General features: G+C 37.7%; 2 protein-coding genes and 2 pseudogenes across 2 annotated transcripts; all 4 read right to left on the bottom strand.

Annotated features, from left to right (window-relative positions):
• Positions 1 to 926: 926 nt before the first annotated feature.
• On the bottom strand, positions 927 to 7,509 carry LOC136280960 (uncharacterized). The gene is made up of 5 exons (XM_066166955.1): positions 7,267 to 7,509; positions 4,831 to 5,565; positions 4,216 to 4,494; positions 3,441 to 3,526; positions 927 to 2,207 (listed from the first exon to the last, which is right to left on the bottom strand). The coding sequence occupies exons 1-5, from the start codon at positions 7,493 to 7,495 to the stop codon at positions 1,545 to 1,547; spliced, it is 1,992 nt and encodes a 663-aa protein (XP_066023052.1). The 5' UTR covers positions 7,496 to 7,509; the 3' UTR covers positions 927 to 1,544.
• A 3,788-nt stretch (positions 7,510 to 11,297) lies between these two features.
• LOC131788986 (uncharacterized) lies at positions 11,298 to 14,492 on the bottom strand (annotated as a pseudogene).
• On the bottom strand, positions 14,493 to 18,303 carry LOC131788987 (uncharacterized; annotated as a pseudogene).
• An 890-nt stretch (positions 18,304 to 19,193) lies between these two features.
• Positions 19,194 to 22,605, bottom strand: LOC131780209 (uncharacterized). The gene is made up of 4 exons (XM_066166971.1): positions 22,477 to 22,605; positions 21,964 to 22,078; positions 21,662 to 21,790; positions 19,194 to 20,919 (listed from the first exon to the last, which is right to left on the bottom strand). Exons 2-4 carry the CDS (start codon positions 22,034 to 22,036, stop codon positions 20,291 to 20,293), a joined length of 831 nt encoding a protein of 276 aa, XP_066023068.1. The 5' UTR covers positions 22,037 to 22,078; positions 22,477 to 22,605; the 3' UTR covers positions 19,194 to 20,290.
• Positions 22,606 to 25,861: the final 3,256 nt, after the last annotated feature.

Raw genomic sequence — 25,861 nt, 5'->3', positions numbered from 1 at the left:
GGGACTGATACAATCTTTACTTCCGGTGTTCTCAGTCCTTTAGTCGACAAACGACTCAGTTTTGCGGAGATCTTCTGCCACCAGGACATTGCAAAACTGAAAATAGACTAAACCATTGACCGAGCTTGAAAAAAATCAGTCTCAGAGATCTCGCACATCTGACTCTGATAATTCTTCTTTCAAAAAACCTCAGTGAAATTATGCTGACTTGTAGTGCTACTTTAACACAAAGAACAAAAACAATGCTCGTTTTTCATGCCAAAAAATAGGCTAACACAATTTATAAGGGCTTAGCTTAGATGGACTAAAGGGGAGATTGATAAGTTTCTTTAGTGAGACTATAAAAAAATGGACCAGACCCTCCTGGAGGTTTAACAATGAATATTTTTTTTCATGGTAAATGAAATTAAAATGAACAAGATTTGGAATGGAGAACTGATGTTTATAATGGAAAAGTTTTTTTGCAATCTCTTACAAAAGACTTCAACCTCTTCTACCTTTTATTTTTATGGCGGAATAAGGGATCTTTTACCACGGATGTTTATCAAAACAGCATTGAGTTTTCTAATTACCTATTTATTTCTTTATGCTCATTCAATTAAACAATAGGTGTATGATAAGGTTTCACCAATTGATCACCACACAATCAATGACAAATACTTCAGATCTCCTCAACAAGTTTAGTGATGAGTCTGTTAAAACAATTCTAATGAAAATGACTTTCAAGGAAAAAGGACTTAATTGCAATTCGTTGCCAATGAAGATCTAAAGATGTGAAAATCTTAAGATCTTTTCCCTTTCGTAGCTTTGCTTTGAGAGGGAAAAGATGCGATGTTAGTGAGCATTTTTAAATGATCAAAAACTTGGATCACAGGGTGAAAATAAATAATTAATACCGTCCTCTCCACGGTTCATTTTAGCAGATAATTTTTAACAGATCCACAAGTTCAACGACTAGGACTGGGATTGGTTGTCATGTGTTTGAGCATCATAACCAAAGTCATATTTAAAAGGTAAAGAGATATTATATCATAACGAGTAAAGTGTGGTTTAAGGGTTAATGTAAACAACGAGAGAATTAACGGTTTTAATTTTTAAAGCGAAATACAGTAAACCTATAAACTATTTTCTGAGTCTTATTTTCTATTTTTTGTCAAGTTCGAAAGCTACTGCTGTTTTAAGAAAGCCAAAATTTATATTATAAAAAACGAAAAATCTAAAACAAGTCTGCCATGTTGGTTGACGTCACCGAATCACAACAGCGCGATTTGCATATGTATCCCATCATATCAACAACATCTCGTAGACAAAGGCTATCTATTAAATGTAAAAACCTTGAAAAATATTGCAAGGTAAATAAAACGCAAGGGAGACTTCAAACCAATCCCTCTCTCCCCCCCCCCCCTTGTACAACGGTGGAGGTTTAAGCTTTCATGTACGTTTGACAATGAAACTAGGATAATAAAGTGACAAGGAATGAGCATTATCCTTTTCAACGTTCTTCAGTCCTAATCTTAGTTTGAAAAAGAAAGATCGTATAATTTTCAACGGATCCATAAGTTCAACGAGTAGGACTGGTTTGGAGGGGTGTTTGACCAGGCATCATAACCAAAGTCATATTCAGCTTCACCATTACCATCTTCAACGAAAGAGGCAGCGTCAGTTTCTGTGATCCCAATCCCATGATCAGCACGTTCACAGCTACTTCCTCCTCCTCCTCCAATCATCATCACTGCTCCATCCCCACCATTCCAGTCACACCAGAAGCCGATCTTGTCAGCACTTTGGATGCTTCCACTGCAATCAGCCTGTTGAAACCCGTCTGTTGACTTGTACTGTCCGCCATATTGAACCGTACAACTTCCCAGACACTGATTACTGGCCCAGACCTTGCCATTTCTAAAGTCGCCATAACTTGTGATTTTAGATCGGAATGTTTGTCCAGCCAAACAGTTACCTGTGGTCTGTAACAGAGGGGTGTGACTGGGGTCGTCAGTGCGCGTGATCTTAAATTCGCTTCCTCTGACCGACCAAAATGCTGGTGAGATCATATCAGCGTTTAATGATGGATCATTTGTTGTTCCATTGGCAGCTTGCTGGTCATACCACCATCTACCATCGTCACGCATCCAATTCTTGCCATCGCTGTTTGAGAATCGAGCGATAAGGGTCCATCCTTCAAGACTTGCTGTGATATCACAATAGACCTAAAAGTACATTGCAAATATATTACAATCAAAAGCAGGGCATTTATTATTTTTGTTATAAGTTGGTGAGGAATTGATAGAATACCTTGATAGATATGAAGTACTCTAACAGCTTTAAAACCATAAGATAAAAAATTGAAATATTCACTGGGAGGCTTGGGATCTAGTCGTAACTCTTGCACTCAGTGAGAAGGAGGGGTGGGATAGGAGAGGTGAGAATGAAAGTGAGAAGGCACCTCTTCACATCAGGAAAGGTTTTTCTCTTACTAAGAGTCTCTTTTTAATTTAAATGTGTAATATTTTAATTGCCATCGCGACTGAATTTTTGACCGGAAGATGTAAATAGGTGCAACCCATTGAAAAATGCGTGCTCTCTTGTTGGTATGTGCTATGAACTATTCTCGACGGAAAAATATTTTATAATCTTTGGATTCCTGGGTGATGCTAAGATGGCGACTATTAACATTTTTTTTATTAAAGTTTATACTGTCAGTAAGGCTGGAAGAAAAGTCGAACTACATTGAACTCTTTATTTGGCTCAAAAAAGCTCTCGTCCGGAGAGGAAAAAAAAGAGAACACAACAGAAAAATTCAACACCGAACAAAACAAAAACAAACAACAAAACAAACCAAGGACAGGAAAAGTAACAAAAATTGTTTATTTACGAGATCGTCTTTAAAGCAATAATTCATATTTAATCTATTCTGGATTTAAAGAAAACGAGAAAGCTATTAAGTTTGTAAAACATGCTTCGACAGAAACTTCTGTCATCTTCATTTAATTAATGTACAAAGCGTTGGAAGTTGAATTTATAATAAGTAGAAAATTGATAATTATGATAAATGGTGACAACAAGAAAGAGGCAAAGCTTGAAAGTGTGAGAATTAAAAGGATAGTTTCAACTTAAGATAAAAGAGGCTATTCATATACAACCCTCTTCGAATCAACAATCACACCATGTAAATCTAAAACTATCCTTTTAACCCTCACACTTTCATGCTTTGCCTCTTTCTTGTTGTCGGCATTTATCATAATTAGCATTTTCTTCTCACTATAAATTCAACTTCCAACGCTTTGTACATTAATTAAATGAAGATGACAGAAGTTTCTGTCGAAACATGTTTTACAAACTTAAAAGTTTTGTCGTTTTCTTCAAATTCTTGACTTGCCTGCTACTATTAAGAACCTTTGGAAGTATTTATTCTGAAAGAGAAATAAAGGCTCTAGACTTACTTTATATCCAAAATTGACCGCGAAAAGCTCGAAGCTTCCGGGACGTCTCTCCATGTTTTTCTTTGAAACTTCTTCACAAGAATGTACTGAAAGTTGATAAAAAGAAGACATGGATAATGAATAAGAAAAGGGAGAAATATTTACGAAGATATCAACATGTTTTTGTGGTTCTCGTTCTAGAAAGGGAGGCATAAGAACACACAAGAACAAGAAAGCACACAGAACAGAACTAAACGAAAAACCTAAATCACACCGACAGTGAAAAATTGTTGGACGCCAATTTTTTTATACGGTCGCCTAGATGTTAGTAATGAGATAACCGCTAGCCTGAATGTAGGCAATATCACGACAAATGTATTAAACTTAGGATTTTTCACATTTCGACGAAGATACCGGCTAGTTACTCACGAGATAGGCCAGGAGCTAGGGCATGTAGTTGTTTGTTTGTTTATTGGTGTTATTGACCCACCTATTCATGTATTATAATCATCATTTTGAGTCTCACGTGCAAGATATTGTCGGAGATCATGACAATCAGGGACGGGACCTCAGTCAGTTTTAACGACGCTCTTATCAATCTTTGATTATTGAAAAGAGCGCTCCGAGATGCTTAACCATGTAACAAGTGTTTGTATTTTTGGAATTCTGTACAGTTTTTGTTAATTTAAGTAGGCTATTGGTGTTACTGTCATGACAGAATTGGTCTCCGGATTGGTATGCAATGAGTATTTGATAACTGGAATGATGGCAAGTCATATTATTGATTTAAAGACACCTTTTGTCTTGACGACTACTGTCGTTGTTGTTTCTGCCAGTCCGAAGCGGTTTCTTGCGCGGCAGACATATTTCCCGTCGCTGTTGAACCCAACAGGGTTGTATTGGAGGCAGCCTTGTTCCTCGAAAGCCAATGATGTATCAGCGGAGTGTACCTGACGAGCGCGTGACCATTCCACGTTAGGAGGAGGAGAGCCCACAGCCTCGCAACAGAGACTTAAAACGGAGCCTTCATCTACAATGACCAAAGATGGTAGTTTCTTGACAAATGTTGGTGGCTCTGAAGGTAGAGTAAAATCGATTCAAAAACCGACGTGTAATAAACAACATCATGTGATCAATAGCAACCGTCAGCAATAGCAACTTAACAACAATAAGCAACAAAATAGCAAGAATATACAACTAAAACCTATTATACTTTTTAACATTATCAAGTAGACATAACTTTTCCCGTGATCGGTATTAAAGGAGCTAAATTACTATCTGAACGCACTCAATGTCGACGGCCCACTGTGGAAGGACAAAAATGTGTATTTCATTTACAAGTGGCAGTCTACACTGGTGTTAAAGAAACATATTATAAAAAATCAGAAAAATGAGGGAGTGATATCCATACCTTTTACTTGTAAAGTGCTGAAACCTGTTAGATTTCTGAGACCAGTGTTAGCTGAACACATATACGACCCCACATGTGACCTTTGTACGCCATTGATTCGAAGCGCACCATCTTCCACGATAGCATCAGATAGAGTACCTCCAAGTCTACGCCATGTTATTTTGGACGACGTCTGGCCTTGAACCCAACAGAAAAATATTGCTGTCTCATTGATAAAGACTTCCTGAGATGCTGGATACACACTGATCTTAGGTGGAACGACACATTCTCTGGTTGGTCCCTGAATACTAACCAATCCTCTGTCCCCTGTGTTCCCTTTTAAGCCAATAGATCCTTTTTGTCCTTGACGACCCTTCTCTCCAGTCTCTCCTCTAATACCACGAGCTCCAACGGGCCCTTTGTCACCTTTTTCACCCTTTTCTCCTTGAGGTCCCACAGGTCCTCTAAGACCACTTTCGCCTGGAACCCCAGTGGGCCCCCATGGACCTGGTGGTCCTTTACTTCCAGGGGCCCCTTTTTCTCCCTTATATCCGGGATACCCAGGGGCTCCTGGCGGTCCCGGAGGTCCTGCCTGGCATATTCTGTCTGAGGAGTTACAAACTTCATTGAACTTGTTATTTATTTCTTGGCGGATTTGTTGTAAAGTTATAGTTGCTGGCGTTGGACTCAAAGCAGCATTTCTTTTATGTCTTTGGCGATAATCCACATTATGTGTTTCCATTCCGCTTTCAAAATCTGTATATTACAAATATAAAAATATTAGCAATTTATATTCTGAAATCAGTATGCAAATTCTCCATACATTTACTAAGACGGTGACAAGGAGAATTAGTTGAACAATCAAAAGGTTCTTTATTTGGTATTTATTTCCTCTATTCTCATGACCATAATGCTTGATTCAGGGGTGAAATTCAGGAGAAATTAGATGCTTGTCTTTCTTGGAAACAGTTACACCTTGTTTGATTAAAAAATATCAAATTTTGAAAACAACATCAAAACATGGGTTGACAGCAACCTGACCATCTATTTACACAATCTAATTGAATTTATCCGACCTACTTCTAATTAGTTCAAAAATAGGTCATCAGTTCTTTTCAATCTCCGAAGAATTTTTTTGGGGAAATGATTCAGCGTGATTTAATCAAATTTTAAAGTTGGATAAAATGAGTCGATTCGAGAACGGGAATTGGCGATATTTTCAATAACAATTATAATCCAGTGTTTAGGTGCTAGTTTCGTATTCGCGCGACAAAAAAAATAAAGAAACGCTATGGTCCAGCGCAAAAGTTTTGACATAAAAATAGTCAGTCGAAAAACTGCTCAAATAATTTGTATGATCCAATAAAAACTCCATTAATCAGTAGCATCTACTACCTCAGCAATCTCCCACCCCTCCCTGCGTACTAATATTTCCTCTTCCACCCCTCTCTTAGTAACAAAAGTCTGTCTACCACGTGCACCCCTCCCTGGGTACTGATAGACTGCATCCCAACCCTCCCTAAGTACTAATGGTCTGCCTCCCCCGTGATTAAGCGGTTCAAAAATTGAACTAAAAAAGGGTCTAAAAATTGGTCCACATAAATGGTCCAAAAAATGGTCCAAAAACTAGCCCAATGGTGTAAGGGTCCACTGGTTCAGTCCATATTTCACCTTATGTCCTGTTATCTGTCATTCATTTTCCGAGGTCAGTGGCTAATAACTTCATAGAGTAATCATCTCTAGATCAAGACGACTATACTACCTTGATGAAAACTTTTTGACACAAAATAATTTGTCAAGTCACTTATCTGCTTGAACCATGATGGTTTTGGCAACATGTCTAACCATTTTCGAGCCATTTGATAATTTATTTTCTACATGATAAACAAAGGAAGCATCGTTCAATCTGATGTAGAGTTTTAGCGATGATTTGGTGGAAATCACATATATTGCCACAAAGAGTAAGAAAAAGGTTTGCAATGAGAATAACGCAATTGTCGCAAAATCTAGACGTAAATGTACAGATAATCTTTTGCAGTACCTTCTCTGCTGATAAACCTAAGAACGAAATTGTATAGAGACAATGGAACCATTAAATTTGAGTGTGTAATAATCTACTCACTAGTGAGCAGTTTACAAAATTTGGGAATTTGGGGTGCCTCCTAGAGTAAATGTTATTGCTACAATGCCCATTGATGCAAAACTACCGTCGTAGACACATTGATCGATGGGGAATGGTATGTGTATGCGTTGCTAAGCTTCCATCTAGGAAAGCGCCGATAGAAATGATCGGGATTTAGTTCTAAGATTGCCTTCTTTGAATCTATGTTGTGAATTACTGTACCGTTAAGATGAAACTAAATTGGCCCAAATTATTGGAGACGGGCTAATTTCATGCGATGAAGCCGGATTCCTTAGAGCAAATTATCATAGACTTGCAAATAAAATGTTACTTACCCTTTGACAGTTTCCCCTCGTTACCTGCTCTTTTCCTCAAAACGGCGATCTTAAGGTGAGCTTCAACATCTGAAATGCGAAGTTCGTTCCTCTTCGTGTTCCTGTTTATTGTTTCCATCCTTAAGAACAGCACAACAATCAACAGAATGGAAATGAAAGAAAGAATTGAAGAGCATCTGTGAAAAGCATCGATTGAGCATTTTGCTGAATGTTTCTTCGTAGAGTCCATTGCAGCTTCAAGGGGATTTGAGTGAACAGCTTCCCTGATTAGCAAAGTCTGTACCGTTTCGCCAGCGGGAACCAATAGTTTATGCTTCGCATCGTATGCGTGAAGTTTAAATTCATCGTTTTTCTCTTAGAGAATCGGGATGAAATTTCATCCTTCTCTGTGTTATTGAAAGAATGTTATCTGTTTGTTTAGTTGTCTTGTTTTTTCCTTTCTCGGTTGGAAAAGAATATGCCCGGAAAGCACGGTTACAAGGGTCCGCACGCACAGTTTGCGTGGCTTCTTCCATCTGCAGTATCCTTGTGCCCGTTGAAAATTATTGTTTTCCATAATGATATGATAAAATTCTGACGACACTGATGCAAATATAGTGCCTTATTTGTGTCAAGGTGTATATCGTATTTGCGGGTGACAAGCCATGGAAGTCGTTAAATTATTATTTTGTTACATTAAGCATATATTTGTCCGGTTAAGGTATTAAGTGAGTTGTTTGTTATCTTTTTTGTTTAGTTGTCTTGTTTTTTCCTTTTTCGGCTTGGAAAGAATATGCCCAGAAAGCACGTTTACAAAGGTCCGCACGCATAGTTTGCTTGACTTCTTCCATCTGCGGTATCTCTGTGCTCGATTAAAATTTTAGTTTTCCTTGATGATATGATAAAATACTGACAAAACTAATGCAGATGGTGCCTTATTTGCGTCAAGGTATTTATCTTGTTTGCGGGTGACAAGTCATGGAAGTCGTTAAATTACTTTTTTCACATTAATCATATATTTTTCCGGCTAAGGTATTAGTGAGTTGTTTGTTATCTTGCTTGTTTTATCCTTTTGCGGTTAGGAAAGAATATGCCCGGAAGGCACATTTGCAGAGGTCCGCACGCATAGTTTGCTCGACTTCTTCCATCTGCAGTATCCTTATCCCGATTAAAATTCTTCTTTTCTTTGATGTTAATGGCGAACTACTTATTAAACTAATGCAAAATCTTTAAAATCTACCATTTTATGAAGCTACTAATAAAAAACGGTCGGGGTTTGTTTAACAGACTAATTTGCATAATTCTGCTGCCAGGTTAGCAAAATCACCAAAAGTTTTAAGACACTAATAACTGCAAGATGTTTTTACATTTATGCTTTCGCAAATCGTATTAGTAATAAGTAATTATTAATGGTCCGGTCTGGACTTGAGAAATATCACCGAAGAAAGAAAGAGTAACTTTGACCAATTTCAAAAAGCTTTCAAACGATTGTTTTCAATAAATTATGGCGAATCTCTGAATAACATATCAAAATTGAAATACTTTCCAAACTCTCGAGATATCACATAATTCAAGAATCCAAACGTTTTCCTGCTGCATGTAGTATATTACGAGGAGCAAGCCTATCACCTTGAGAAATTTTCGATGTCACAAGAGGTCAAAAACGGGCCTTATGCAGCTTTGATTATTGAGAGCTCTCAAAAGAAATTTTTAACGTATTTCCAGAAACCAATGTGGTTTTACTTACTTACTCCCAAAGATAGTTTAATAGTTATAGTTTTTGGGCAAAGTTTGAGGCAAACGTTTCTCCGATGCGAAATGCCTTGGACCGCTCTAACAGAGATCGCCACCTAATGTGTGTCTTGGTAAAAATTTTAAACACTTCACCCAAGACACAAACTAAGACTTTTTTTCCCCGAGGAAAAAAATGATCTTGATTGCATTCTGAAGTTGCGAAAGAAAATGCTATGGTGATTTGAAAGAGATGGCACCTTTTAACACAACATTACCAGAAATGAACTTAAAATATAGTTCATCTGAAAGCTTTAAATGCTCTACCAGCAAAAAATATCGACATCACCTTTGTCTGCAACAGCCCGGCAATGAAACCACGTGATCAAAACAACAGACGCAAAACCAAAGGGAGGCATCGTGAAAATGAAGGCTTTCCCTTTAAAATACATCACATACGACTTAGATATATATAGCGACAGGCTATTCGTACAGTGTTGACGATTTTAGGTTGTTGTGCGACTGGACATTAAGGTTGTGGGTCCTAATTCAACGACCACTGCCCTGATTTGTTTCTGCAATGCAAAGCAGTAAAATATTAATGCTATTTGGCGTTTTTAGCAAAATAAATTATTTATAGGGTGATTGTCCATGCTGCTCAGAACAGATTAGGAAAACCTCACTCTCATGATTTGAAAGGTGATTCTTTGGCATACGTTTTTTTTTTGTGGAACGCTTAGGTGCAATTCCGAGCATCTCTAAAGTTAATTATCTGGTTTCTCTTCTTCTAAATAACCATTTCTAGCGGTAGTTAACGCCAAAAACGATAACATGTACTCGTTGTTTTCTAAAATATTATCCGTTTATACCTATGAAATGAGGCAATGTCTTTTCTCCTGAAATGAAAAATTGAAACAACCTATTTATGGGGACGTAGTATTTGTGTGATTTGTTGTAAAAATATCCAATCTTTTAACTGATTAACGTCGTAAAAGGTTCTTGGAAGGGAAAGTAAGGTCGTTAGATACTTGAAATTAGTTGCCTTGAAGAAAAGTTGTATTTTCATTCTTTCAGTAGATTGCATTAAGTGTGAATATCTCTTCATAAAACAAACGGATGCGGTGCAGTGTGGGCCCAGCAGGTACTATTTAGCAGGCGAAATTTAAACTTTAATTGGTAATCTAGTGTTAACAACTGGGTTGAAAACGTAAATTAGCCACCGTAAAGAGTAAAAAAGCTGACGTTTCGAGCGTTAGCCCTTCGTCAGTCGAAACGTCAGCTTTTTTACTCTTTACGGTGGCTAATTTACGTTTTCAACCCAGTTGTTAACACTAAATTACCTGCTATACTGTCCCACCGACGCAGCACCACAGTTTCTTTAGAAACTTACCTCTTTAAACTTTAATTGCTTTGTTAACTTTTGACATGTTTAAAATGAAAGTGTTTCATGTTTTGTTCACTTCTTTTTGTGGTCTCTTGTTTATCCTTAACCCTTTAACTCCCATGAGTGACCAAGACAGAATTTCTCCTTACAATATTAGTATAATATCAAGCAGACAAGTGATTAGAATGAAGAAAAATATCAATGAGGTATTGTACGTTGATCCAATACCAAATTCTCTAAACTAACATCACAAGAACTGTATGGGAGACCGTGTGTAAGGAGGATTAATAATGAGATCTTGGGAGTTAAAGGGTTAAGTCTTCTCGCGTGGGTACTCTAGATCTAGTAGTTTTGCATACCGGAACTGAAATTTTAAATTGAAAAGAAAGTATCTAATTTTCGGAAACCGTTGACATGTCCATAATGGGAAACTCTCTTTTAAGATCTTGAGAAATTCCTTTAATAAGGATCCCACTAAATGAACACAAATGCATTTTCTACTACAGTCATACAACCATTAAAAAGAAATAAATACTACTGTGGAAGCCCCGAGTTCAATTTCTGCAGTTTTAACACTAAAGGAGTTGACTAAGATTAAAATATAATTTCTGTATATAAAAACATTGAACTAAGATGCATGATACATATCAAGCATAAAGATTTATTTTTTGTTCACATCGTGATTAGTTTGCTCTAATACTAAATACTACAATATAGTTCTCAGCTAATTTTTGAAAAAAAATAGATAACACAAATATTGTACTCTTTCCGCAACACGCTACAAACAAGTAAGAACAATACAGAGGCCTACAAAAAGTTCAAAACAGGATGCAGAATTCTAAATTGATTTTTTTAAAAAACGAATCAGAGGCACCATCTAAACTACTAGGTAGCCATTATTTAAAACGCATAACTGAGATATGTTGCAAGCAGTTGTCGAAACTAAATGTAAAAGTTGTTAGTCAGCAAAATGACATTTAAATGTACTCGTCTCTGAAACAAAAATCGAATCGAAAGCACGCCTCTTCTGACTTCACTCGCTCTTTCTCGTTAAACTTATGTCTGAACCTCACCTCATTAAGGAGAGTCTAATTGGTGGAGTGAAGCCATAGAGGGCAAGAAATGCAATATCTTAGGTTCAAAAAATGTATATCCGAGCCTTCATACTCTCCGACTTACCAGTCAGAAGATCAGAGTTTGTAATTTGGTTTATGGCTTGTTAACTTCATTACTAATCACACAAGTATTACGTTATAATTTTTAACGTATAATTCTTATAATTTTTAACGGATCCATAAGTTCAACGAGTAGGACAGGGATGGAGCGCTTTTCGTTTGAGCATCATAACCAAAGTCGTATTCAGTTTGTGTGCTATCCTCTTCAACGAAAGAAGCAGCGTTAGTTTCTGAGACTCCAATGCCGTGATCTGCACATGCACATTTATATCCTCCTCCACCAATCATCATGACTGCTCCATCCCCAGTATCCCAGTCACACCAGAAGCCGATCTTGTCAGCACTTTGGATGCTTCCACTGCAATCAGCCTGTTGAAACCCGTCTGTTGACTTGTACTGTCCGCCATATTGAACCGTACAACTTCCCAGACACTGATCACTGGCCTAAAGTCGCCATAACTTGTGATTTTAGATCGGAATGTTTGTCCACCCAAACAGTTACCTGTGGTCTGTAACAGAGGGGTGTGACTAGGGTCGTCACTACGCGTGATCTTAAATTCGCTTCCTCTGACCAACCAAAATGCTGGTGAGATCATGTCAGTGTTTCTAAAGGGACTCTCTGTCCTTCCAGTGGAAACTTGACGGTCGTACCACCAATGGCCAGTGTCAGCCATCCAGTTCTTGACGTCATTATTTGAAAAGCGGGAAATAAGAGTCCAGCCTCTACCGTCTGTTGTCAATTCGCAGTAGACCTGCAGTAAAAAAAAAAAAAAAAAAAAAATGAGTGCTTCTCTGATATCGAACCGTGGAAAAATGCATTGTTTCATGTCTTAAAAATATATATTTTAACAATTTAAATATTTTGTAACAAGAACATTAAAAAAGATGGTAAGTCTTGAGCTCGGTGAAGAAATAGAGAAACATCTTTTTTCGTCTTGTCACAAGCGTAGGAAAAAGAAAATTTCTGAGTCCCCATGAGGAATGGAACCTCAGACGTTCGGATCCCGCGCTCCAATACTCAACCAGAGACACTTTGATTAGAAAGGCCTATTAAGGAGTTCCTATATAACATGCGTTCTGCAGACCTCTAGGGTCATCAGTGTCTTGAGCGTCATGTTTTTTGAACTTCGTAATGGGCCTTACTCACTATAGAGTCTCTTTGCATCATAGTTCTCGTCTGAAAGTTTCCAGTTGTTGCGTGAATGCAGCCTCGAATCGTTATTTTAGTTGGAGATTTAACTATTTTTATCAAGGTTTCCGACCGGCATGGCTGCATTGCCGTTATTTAGGGGAAGAATATATATTACATTTTTCTTCGGTTTAGACTTACAGGAAAGGCTAGTTGAGTGTTTTTATCGCATACGTGGTACATCGCGGTAGTTTCGCGAGAGGGTCCGTGAAAACAAGAGGAAAAGTTCACATTGTGCTTCATTGGTTAACTTTTGACCTTTTTATGTTCGTGGAGCGATTTTGTTGTTGTTGCAAAATAATTTGTTTAAAAAGGGTTGATATGTAACGGCCAGGTGTAAGATAATGCAACATTAGCCAACATGAAGACGCCTACGAGGTCCTTCAAAGTGCCAAAGAGAAACCAGGTTGAATGAGAATCTGACCATGCGAGAGAAACCTTTTTTAGCCATGTCAACGAAATGCGTAAAGCATTCTTAGAAAACGGTCTCCACTCTCTTTGCATCATAGCTCTTACTTGGAAGTTTCCAGTTACTGCATGAATACAACCTTGAACCGTTATTTCAGTTGAAGATTTATCTTTTCTAATCAAGTTTGCTGACTGGCTCGGCTGCATTGCCGTTATTTTGAGAGAGGAATACGTACTATATTTAATACGGATCAGACTTACAGGAAAGGCTGGTTGAGTGTTTTTTAGCTCGTAGGTAGTACATCCCATCAGTTTTGCGAGAAGGTCCATGCTGAATAAGGTCACAAGAACTATCTAGAGACGGAACACAAAATTTCAAGAACTTTCAAGTCAAACTGAATGAACACATTTGTACACAGCTTGAGTTTTTGATTAAAAGTAAAAGAATGTGCTTACCATTCTAAGACTTTTGTCAAACATTTTCCTGTCCAGTTTGTCATAAACAACATGGGGAAGAAATGTGTTTTGGATGTACAGTTGAAAAGTACTCAAAATAATAATTGTTATAATACCAGTTAATTTCGTTGCAATCACCGTGGTTATTGTTTCCGATAACCCAAAGCTGTTTGTGGCTCGACAGACGTAGTCTTCTTCATCATGTATTTTTGCGGTATTTACTGCGAGACATCCGTCTTCCTGGAAAAACGGAGAGAACAAAGTGGACCTTTGATGCCTAGCCCATTCAACTTTAGGACGAGGGAAGCCTGTGGCCACGCAGCAGAGGGTTACAGTTGTTCCTTGTTCTACAACGACCTTAGGTGGAGGTTTGTTAGTAAACTGTGGTACCTCTAAACAAAAAGAAGATTATCAAGTTAACAAACAAAATAGGAGACCACGAATAATCTCAGATATATGCAGTTTGCGTAGGTTTTTGAAAATTGAAAATTTTGTCGCACGCAGATTATCAATTTGAAGGAAAAGCAATAGGAAAAAGTAAGCGTCTCGCAAAAAGGATTACACTTGGTAGTATTAGAAGTTCACTTAAATTTCACTTTCCTCTAATAGATGATAAAATCACATGAAAAATGAAATAAAAATATAATGATGTTTTTGTCGCAAGGATCAGATTGGGTAGTAGTATTCGATTGAGAAATTTTTACATTCCCTTCAGTTTTATTCTTTGTCTTGCGCGTCAGGAGAGGTGACTCAGTCTATGACACATGACTTGAGAGTTGCAGACGCCGACTACCTAAATTTTTTAATACAAGGTTGGAAAGTATTTAAAGTTAAAGATTCTACCTTTTACGAGTAAACTGCCTGCGATTCTGAAAATTCCTAGACCGGTATGAGCTGTACACATATACGACCCCACATGTGACCTTTGAACGCTGCTGATTCGAAGCGCACCGTCTTTCGCGGTAGAGTCAGATAGAGTGCCTCCGAGCTTACTCCATGTTATTTTGGACGACGTCTGGCCTTGAACCCAACAGAAGAATATTGCTGTCTCGTTGAAAAAGACACAATGATCTTCGGTGGAACAACACATTCTCCCTTTGGTCCCTGAATACCAACCAATCCTCTGATGCCTTTGTTCCCTTTTAAGCCAATAGATCCTTTTTGTCCGTGACGACCCTTCGCTCCAGTATCTCCTTTAATTCCAGGAGCTCCAACAGATCCTTTGTCGCCTTTGTCGCCCTTTACTCCTTGAGGTCCCACAGGTCCTCTTTTGCCACCCACGCCTGGAGCCCCAATAGGCCTCGATGGGCCTGGTGGTCCTACCTTTTCAGAGGCCCCTTTTTCTCCCTTATATCCGGGATACCCAAGGGCTCCGCGGATCCTGGGGGTCCTGCCTGGCATATTCTGTCTGAGGAGTTACAAACTTCAATGAACTTGTTGTTTATTTCTTGGCGGATTTGTTGTAAAGTTACAGTTCCTGCCGTTGGATTTGGAGCAATATTTCTTTTCTCTCTTTTGCGATGATCCGCTGGATGTTTTCTCATAACACTTTCGAAATCTTTGTGTGAAACAAGTGGAAAAAAAATGGTCAAGGGTTTTAAATATTTTTGGAAAAAAAAACATATTCATCCTGGAGTGCGGGAGCTTCACTATATGTTTTAAAAAAATTTAATTCTGCATTAAACATTATCGTCTTTAATGCACAAAGACCATTTGGTAAGTCACCAAGAACAAATCTCTTGGCCAGTCATTATTGGTCGCCAGGGGTTGGGATCGGGGGATTTCGTGGGGATCACGTGGTTTACATCGGGAACAGAGGGGAGGATCAGTGGTCACTAACAGAATGTAAAGGGGGGCTGTAGAAAATTGACGATCATACATCAATGCAAACTAAGCGTCCGGCTTGTTGGTGCCCACCTCAAGTGTGCAAATATATTGCCATCTCTACAGTGCCCTCTCTCAAATACTTTGTTTTTTGAATATTTCTGGTGAAAAAAATCCAGAACCACAGGAAAATATTCTCCTTAGAATACCTGTGCTTTCGAACAATGCGGAGGGCCTAGAAAGCCACGTTCGAGAGCGATAACTTGAGAAAATTTTTTGTGATTGGTGTCGATCCAGTAGCCATTCCAAGCAGAATGTCTGCCCTCGATAGAAGTCTCGTATCTTCTTTCTTATTTTGTTCTGGAGACAAGTTATTCCTGACAAATAAGCAATTTAAAACATTCAAAAGTCTTGAAGCGTACAACCACGTGTGTCTGGCTTCGTAACATCAGTTCAAGGAGCAGAGATTGTAAACAAGATTGTCGTTGTAGCGAAGGTGAGACATTCGCAGCGGATGAACGATCCTCTTGAAGGCATTTGGATTATCGCAGAAAGGGATACACAAATATACGTCAAGAAGAAGGAACGAATATAGTATGTGAAACATAGGAAATGTTCCACAATCATAACGCACGATCCGAACGCACTACTTAGGGGAAATGCTTGGCCTAATCCTTAAAGAAAATTCGTTATAATTCAATGGGGAGAACTCCAAACACATGGAACCACTAAGGGTACGAAAATGGCAGTGTCATTTGCCCATATTTTCATGGCGAAAATTGAAGCGAAATTAATTCAACAAGGTAAAATCAAGCTAAGAGAATGGAAACGTTATATCGATGACATTTTCTCCCTTTGGGATTGCGACAGAAAAGTGCTGGATCGGTTTATTCAACGAGCCAACTATTTCGACCATACTATCAAACTCACGGCCGAAATATCAGAGAACCAAATCACTTTTCTCGATACCACAGTGTTTAAAGGGGAAAGATTTGCAAAAGATCCCATCTTGGACATCAAAACCCATTACAAGCCGACCGAGACCTTAATTCCAATTTACGTACTTCGCCTCGTGCCACCCACCAGGCGTAAAACATGATTTCATTAAAGGCGAAGCAATAAGATTGCTTAGAACTAACTCTTCCAAAAAACATTTGAAGAGGGCCGTTTGAAATTCAAACAACGCCTCAAAGCAAGAGGGTACCCAGAAAACATCATAGAAAGGTCTCTGTCAGGCATCAACTTTGCCTCTTGACAATCGGCCCTTAAACATACACAAAAGCCGAAAGGTCACGAACGTTTATTGCCTTTTGTCATAACGTACCACCCGGCAGTTAAAAATTTAAAACAAACATGGAGCATTTGAGTCTGATACACAATAAGCCCTTGCTGAAAACAAATTTTACAAAACCTCCGATCATCTCTTACCAAAGGGAAATTCCTTTAAGACATGCTTGTGAGAGCAAAAATATAATTTGAAGGAGATAATGCGACGCAACCTCGAAAGCCACCTAGAGAGTCCGTGCCGGTCTGTCTTTACCTTTTTTCTTATATCGTGTCGCCGCAACTTATCGATTGTGTCCAATTCTCTCTCCTCTCTGTTTTCAATTCTTCTTCGAAGGAAGACTAACTTTTAACAACTGATGGTATTCGATAAAATCCAATTCCTTTGTCCTGATCAGTTCTGGTGCCACAGCCGAAAACTACACAAAGAATCATTTCTACTTTTTCACTTTCACCTAACTACAAGCACATTTGTAACTATTTGCTTGAGCACCAACATGGCGGATAGCAACTGCCGTCAAGAAAAAAGTAACTTGGGTGAAAACCAAGAATAAGGGAGAAAGTTAAAATACTAAAGAGCCCGAAAAAAAGTTATTGTGCCATAATTGTGGCATAACCATAAACCTTCGACCTTCTCCCCTCCCCCCCTAGACGATAAAATATGACTGGTTCCTTAAGATGTGTGATTTGGAAATTATATATCTAAGCATTAAACGAACTTTGTTCAACATTAAGCAGCCTAATCATACCTTTTTAAATTAATTTTCTTATTTCACCGGATCATAACCAATTAGAACAATCCTCTCTGAATATTTCGTACAGGACCATTAAAACTTTCCCATTTCAATGATAGTTGAGATAATTTTATCAAGTCATGTTTCTGCATAAACCGTCAAAGGTTATGTAATGTTATATTTTAGTCATATTAATATCCTCTCTTTACATGAAGAGAGAAGCATCACAAGCAACTGTTACATCTTGCTAACTTGAACTTGACTTTTATTTTTTTAAGTTTGCATATTGTTTTTTGTAGTCTTAAGGTATGTGGGTTGAGATTATGAACCCGTTGTATAACAAATACTGACCTAATCATCTCGCCAAAATGATATGGGTTTTTCGCATGACTACAGCCTATCATGATCTCCATCATATCGAAAAGTTCATGGTCAGTTCTCATCAAACATTTGGAGCTCATAAATAAACACCAGGTCAATTAAGGCGGTTTTCCCATTTTCGTCATTTCCTATTCTTCCTTGCGGGGAATTGAATTGTAGAAGCTAAATTAATTCATATCATACTTCAAATTAACGTCGTTTGGATCAAAATAAAATAGTTTTGTATTTGCATGTACCTGTAATCGTTTTCAGCTTGTCCTCGACGTTTTTGTCTGCTTCATTTGTCGTCTTCATGCGACTTTCAACGGCTAAAATGCGCAGTTCATTGATCTGCGTTCGCTTGTTGATCATCTCCATCCTCAGGAACAGCGCAACAATCAGTAGAATTGAAATAAAAGAAAGAACCGATGAGCTCTTTCGAAAGACGTCGTCTGTCCTTTCTCTGTGAGCTCTCTCTGTAGAGTCCATTGTAGCTTTTCGAGACTTTCGGGCTCTTCTACTGAACAACGTTTATAATAAACGTGTAAGAAAACTGACGTACTTGTTTTCTTCCCCTGAAGATTTGCACTTCCCGAGTGACTGAAGTGGCTAAAGTTTCCTGTTTATCGTATTCCTCTGTCACGAATGCGTTACTTGTAAACGTAATACGCTTACGATTGGAGACCGGAAATCTGTCTGTTGACCTCAAATTGACTAGAGTTGCATAATGTGGGTTTCACCTAAGGTGTTCTCTTATTTTCAATTTCTCATGTGGAATCATAAGGAGTTGTTTTATTAATCTCATGGACGTTTGGACTCTTGCTCTGATAAAACACAATTACTACTGCACTTCATTTTAGACTAGAAGCGGCGAGTTAACATGTCAAAATGTATTATGTTAGTATCACGTTTCCCTTAAACGCTATTTTTTTCACCGTGAAAGCTGGAACCGGGACTGATACAATCTTTACTTCCGGTGTTCTCAGTCCTTTAGTCGACAAACGACTCAGTTTTGCGGAGATCTTCTGCCACCAGGACATTGCAAAACTGAAAATAGACTAAACCATTGACCGAGCTTGAAAAAAATCAGTCTTAGAGACCTCGCACATCTGACTCTGATAATTCTTCTTTCAAAAAACCTCAGTGAAATTATGCTGACTTGCAGTGCTACTTTAACACAAAGAACAAAAACAATGCTCGTTTTTTATGCCAAAAAATAGGCTAACACAATTTATAAGGGCCTAGCTTAGATGGACTAAAGGGGAGATTGATAACTTTCTGTAGTGAGAATATAAAAAATGGACCAGACCCTCCTGGAGGTTTAACAATGAATATTTTTTTCATGGTAAATGAAATTAAAATGAACAAGATTTGGAATGGAGAACTGATATTTATAATGAAAATGTTTTTTTGCAATCTCTTACCAAAGACTTCAACCTCTTCTACCTTTTATATTTGTGGCGGAATAAGGGATCTTTTACCACGGATGTTTATCAAAACAGCAATGTGTTTATCTAATTACCTATTTATTTCTTTATGCTCATTCAATTAAACAATAGGTGTATGATAAAGTTTCACCAATTCATCACTACACAATCAATGACAAATACTTCAGATCTCCTCAACAAGTTTAGTAATGAGTCCGTTAAAACAATTCTAATGAAAATGACTTTCTAGGAAAAAGAACTTAATTGCAATTCGTTGCCAATGAAGATCTAAAGATGTGAAAATCTTAAGATCTTTTCCCTTTCGTAGCTTTGCTTTGAGAGGGAAAAGATGCGATGTTAGTGACCATTTTTAAATGCTCAAATAACTTGGATCACAGGATGAAAATAAATAATTAATACCGTCCTCTCCACGGTTCTTTTTAGCAGATAATTTTTAACAGATCCACAAGTTCAACGACTAGGACTGGGATTGGTTGTCATGTGTTTGAGCATCATAACCAAAGTCATATTTAAAAGGTGAAGAGATATTATATCATAACAAGTAAAGTGTGGTTTAAGGGTTAATGTAAACAACGAGAGAATTAACGGTTTTAATTTTTAAAGCGAAATACAGTAAACCTATAAACTATTTTCTGAGTCTTATTTTCTATTTTTTGTCAAGTTCGAAAGCTACTGCTGTTTTAAAAAAGCCAAAATTTATAGTATTAAAAAACGATATATCTAAAACAAGTCTGCCGTGTTGGTTGACGTCACCGAATCACAACAGCGCGATTTGCATATGCATCCCATCATATCAACAGCATCTCGTAGACAAAGGCTATCTATTAAATGTAAAAACCTTGAAAAATATTGCAAGGTAAATAAAACGCAAGGGAGACCTCCAACCAATCCCTCTCTCCCCCCCCCTCCCCCCTTGTACAACGGTGGAGGTTTAAGCTTTCATGTACGTTTGACAATGAAACTAGGATAATAAAGTGACAAGAAATGAGCATTATCCTTTTCAACGTTCTTCAGTCCTAATCTTAGTTTGAAAAAGAAAGATCGTATAATTTTCAACGGATCCATAAGTTCAACGAGTAGGACTGGTTTGGAGGGGTACTTGACATGGCATCATAACCAAAGTCATATTCAGTTTGACTATGACCTATTTCAACGAAAGAAGCAGCGGCAGTTTCTGTGATCCCAATCCCATGATCAGCGCGTGCACAGCTACTTCCTCCTCCTCCAATCATCATCACTGCTCCATCCCCAGCATCCCAGTCACACCAGAAGCCGATCTTGTTGGCGCTTTGGATGCTTCCATTGCAATCAGCCTGTTTAAACCCGTCTGTTGACTTGTACTGTCCGCTATATTGAACTGGACAACTTCCCAGACACTGATCACTGGCCCAGACCGTGCCATTTCTAAAGTCGCCATAACTTGTGATTTTAGATCGAAATGTTTGTCCACCCAAACAGTTACCTGTGGTCTGTAACAAAGGGATGTGGCTGGGGTCGTCACTGCGCGTGATTTTTAATTCTCTGCCGCTGACCGACCAAAAGGCTGTTGAAATCATATCGTCGTTCTTTGAAGAGTTGTTTGTCGCTCCAAGGGCAATTTGTTGGTCGTACCACCATCTACCATCGTCACGCATCCAATTTTTGCCATCGCTGTTTGAGAATCGAGCGATAAGAGTCCAGCCTGTAGTGAAAAAACAGTTCTCATATTTTCTGTTTTTTGATTATTATTATTATAGTGCATGGACATTTTAATTTTATTTCTACGTCTTTCTGGCATATGATGGGAATATTGTAGAGGATAGCTCTGTATTCTCTTTCTAACTTGAAACGAATTGTGCAATGTTCCCACCCTTCTTCTGTTTTTATCGGTGGTTAAAAAAAAATAAAAATGAAAAAAAATAAAAAATTTGCGGTGACCATAATGAAAAATGTTAACCGTTAGCCGTAAAAACCATCACTACATTGAGACACTCTTTTAAGACCAACTTTTGAGCCAGAGGTAGATCGATATAACTACGGATTTAGGGCACCGATTACAATTTTCAGGGCCTCGCTTTCTAGTCTAATAGAAAAAATGCGGGGGGGGGGCACTTTCTCGGTTTTACCACCTGATATCCACAATCAGCCAGTAAGTTTGGAAATGTGAAATAATGGTTGTTAGCTGTTACAAAGCAATAATCCTATGTTTTATAAACCGTACATTTTCTTTTACTTTATCTTCTAGCTTCTTGTCAAATAAATCTTTGAAAGCCTTACACCAGAGGCCAAAAGCTGTCCGTATGAAAATGTTGTTTTTGGTCAGTGAGCGCAAGCTTATTTAAAAAAAGATGAAGTTATCAAAACTGGTGGAGAGGAATAAGTTATAGCCTAACTAATAAACTGACTCTAAGTAGTGTGACTAACAAATAACAAACAGGGTTTACCGCTATGTATACATGTTTTTCCATTTCCATAAAATCCACTTTTACAGGAACACTTGTGGGAGCCATAGGTGTTCTGGCAGTTTGCATTGACGTCACAGGGCCAGATGGAAGCACTGCACTCGTCAATATCTGAACATTAAAAGAAATTAACTCGGAAGTGAATTAACGGCACAATTTGGAAATATTCGATAACAACAAGAAAGCGGTAAACAACTAGGCTTTGAGTCATTCTCTCGCAGTGGAAGAGAATTACAACGTAAGTTTGAAGCAGTCTTGTAAATGCACACTAAATTGTATCTCACCTGTTTCACAATGTTCCCCTGAGTATCCTTTCGCGCAAACGCACACGTAACTGTTCTTCTCGTACTGTGCCATACATTTCCCATTGTTCTGACAAGGCCGTTTGAAACATGTAGACTAGAGAAAACGCATAACAATGAGAAAGAAACGAGAAAGATGTGGCATTCGGTCGACCAACACAAGTCGCCAATCATTTTATATTTTCTATTTTTACAAATAGAGTCAGTATCTTTAAGTAAACTTTCCCCGCTAATAATAAAATTTCTTTGTAAGTCTTCTGGTCAGATAACCTCTCTACCTAATTCTGCAATTAACCACAGTGTCCTCCTTCCACTGAGAAGAAACTTGAAAAGAAAAACATATGGCCTAAATTATACCGATGCCAGATTGAACCAGTTAGCGTTTAGGCGTATTATTAAAAAAAATAATAAAAAAACCGCTATAAGCAGTTGTCTGTAATTCCTCTCCTTTCCTTTCACAAAAAGAGAGTGAACTTTTTTTCATTTCCAACTTACTGCGATGCTATAGTGATGGTGCCTCTGACTTGGGACAAGCTTGTCTGAGTTGTTGTACAGATCCGATAGAAGTAATTCACACAGAACTTTCCCATGGATATCGCGAAATCCAGCCAGGTTAAACGAAAAACACGAGGGAATGTTGACACAGGCAAACCCACACTCGCTGCCCTTTCCAACATAATCCGAGCCAATAGCAGTGACGTTGAGGTAGAAAACTTGTGGGCCTTAAATTTGGCATAAGCTATTCCTTCAGCTGTACCTCGGCTGAGAGGTTTACCCCGCACATCGACGACTTTTGTTTCTAGAAATGAAGAAAGGAATGATAAATGATTACTTAACCTTTAACTCCCACAATCTTATTAGTAATTCTTCTTACTGTTTGCCATACAGTTCTTGTGATGTTAGTTTGGAGAATTTGGTATTGGGTCAATCTGTAATCCCCTAATCGATATTTTTCTTTATTCTCATCACTTTTCTGCTTGATATTGCATCGATATTGTATGGAGAAATTCTGTCTTGGTCACATACACATGGAAGTTAAAGGGTTAAAGTATTTTGCTCATGCACGATATTTAATCAGGAGTCAGTCTTAAACGCTTTACGTGCCATGAGAAGCATGCTGTAGAAAAATTATTTCACGAGTACGTGAAAATAGTTCCTTGAAAGTTCAAGGAGTCCAAACTGCATTTCAAAGTCGAAGTTATATGCTATCTTCCCCTCGTCACCGAATTTGATCAGTTCCCTGACATTTGAATTAGGCAATTTTATAACAAATTGAAATGAACTTGCCAAAGTGTAAAACGATGTGGTAACATTCTAAGGGCTAATTATTATTTGTTTGGTAAAAGATCAGATATCAATTGAAAACCTGTCGTAAATCTATGTATTCCTAGACTGAAATTTTTCTGTATCATTTCAGTGCCGCTCTCACTAAGAGCGGTCGTTTCGACTTTCCGTCAATTAAAAAAAAAAGTTTCGTTTATTTTTTGCCCATGAATAGGGTTTAGGACACATGCAACGAAAACATAGTTTAGTTCTTCTTCAATTCTCTTTTTTTGCGTCACCACATGCCAAAACTGATTTTTGATCCTCGGATCACACTGGTATGAAAATATTTCAGGTGAAGTTTCTATATTAATTTTTTGCCTGTGAACTAACTGAAATTCACACTTTCGATCGCTGTCCACACGGGTGGTCTAACCATAAATTTGAATTAAGCAATTTTATAACAAATTGAAAGGAACTTGCCAATTTTGATCTTCTCTACACTGTGCGTAGTTTATGACCTGTGTTTCAACGAAAACTATCGAGAAGGCGCCTTCCGATCACTTTTGTTTACTTTTTAAGTCACGCAAGCACAAAAGTGTTACGGCCGATCAAGTTTGCGCAACGTTCTCGGTCAATTTTCTTGATGAGCATAGATAGGAAGAATACTCTTGTTGAAAACTTTGAATTATTGATCAGTTCGAAGTATATTAACATCTTTATCAGGAGTCAGTCTAAAATGCTTTACGTATCACGAGAAGCATGCTGCAGAAAAACTATTTTCACTAGTACATGTAAATAGTTCCTTGAAAGTTCAAGGAGTGCGAAATGCATTTTGAAGTCGAAGTTATATGCTTTTTTCACCAGGCCACCGAAATTTCATCAGTTCCCTGGTATTTGTATCAAGCTATTTTGTAACAAATTGAAAGGAACTTTCCAAAGTGTAAAACGATATGGTGAAATTCTAAGGGCTAATTATCATTTTTTTTAACACTAAGATCATATATCATTTGAAAACCTGTCTTAAATTTATGTACACCTAAACTGAAAATTGTTTATATCAATCAATTAGCATATACATGAGGCCTTCTCTTGTTGAAAACTTTGAATCATTGATCAGTAAGAAGTATATTAATATTTTCAATCAGTATTCAGTCTAAAACGCTTTACGTACCATGAGAAATTTGCGGTAAAAGAACTATTTTCACTAGTGCATGGAACGAGTTCCTTGAAAGTTCATGGAGTCCAAACTACATTTTGAAGTCGAAGTTACATGCTACCTTCATCAGGCCACCGAGATCTGATCAGTTTCCCGGCATTTGAATTAAAAAATTTTATAACAAACTCTAAAGAACTTACATAAGCGTACAACGATATGTTAAAATTCTAAGGGCTTATTATTAATTGTTGTCACAGATCTAGATCACATGTCAAAGTGATAACCTGTTGTATAATTATATATATTTAGACTGAATTTGTCTTTATGTTTTAATTTGCACATACAGGAAGCCTCACCGAAAACTTTGAATTATTGATTAGTAAGAAGTATATTTTTTATCTCCTTCACATAGTTTTCAAGTGATTAAATTTCGATATCTTATCAAAGTATCTAAAACAGTCGCATTATATTACACCAAGATAGTTTAGTGTTATCGACTGATTTGAAAACGTAAATTGGCCAGCGTAAAGAGTTTAAAGGCTGACGTTTCGAGCATTAGCCCTTTTTGAGCGCCCCTCGTCCATCGCTCTGACGAAGGGCTGAAGCTCGAAACGGCAGTCTTTAAACTCTTAACGGTGGCCAATTTACGTTTTCAACTTAGTTGATAACACTAAATTACCCTGTTATACTCTCTCACCGACGCAGCACCACAGTTTCTTTAGAGAATTACCCTCTTTATATTACACCAAGCCTGTTTTTCTCTGCTATCTTGCATTTGTAAACTGACAACATCTAACATCAGACGTGACTTCCGAAAAGGAACCAGTTAGAGCTGGCAAGTTTTCACGAAAAGACATTTCTTATACTCTTTATGAGAACAATAACAATAAGAAAATTCAGCAAAGGGATCAATGAAACTAATTTATGGTCATGAATTCTTCAACATTATGAGTGTTCTTAAGATGCTTCTCTCTTAATTTTCAGTAGAAGTTGATTTCTTTCAAACTTACTGTCTCTTTGTCGGGAGGAAACAGTTGCAGCACTTTTCAAGAACATGCAACTTTGAAACAGATGCATTGAGAATCAAAGTTTTCACTCATACTCCTCTACCTATTTTTCCTTTCCTTTCTTCCTCCTCTTTTTGCTATTATTACTTTTGCTATTATTCTAAGAAACACCATCTATATTATTACTCTCTCCATAAAGTTGTTAACTATCTCATGATAGGACTCCGCTTGTGATGAACAAGTTAATGTGTGTCTTGGTAACAATTTCAAACACTTCAGCTTTGAACATAACATTAGCAAAAATGAACCGAAAATACAGTTCATCTGAAAGCCTTGAATGCTATTCCAGCAAAAATATATAGTTTACTGTATTACTAGTAACATAATAATAATTATATCACCTTCGTCTGCTACAGCCCGGCAATGAAACCATGAGAAGAAAAGAAGAGAC

The sequence above is a fragment of the Pocillopora verrucosa genome, chromosome 5 (genome assembly GCF_036669915.1).
Source record: "Pocillopora verrucosa isolate sample1 chromosome 5, ASM3666991v2, whole genome shotgun sequence".
Classification (NCBI taxonomy): domain Eukaryota; kingdom Metazoa; phylum Cnidaria; class Anthozoa; order Scleractinia; family Pocilloporidae; genus Pocillopora; species Pocillopora verrucosa.
This window is presented reverse-complemented; position numbering and strand designations above follow the sequence as displayed.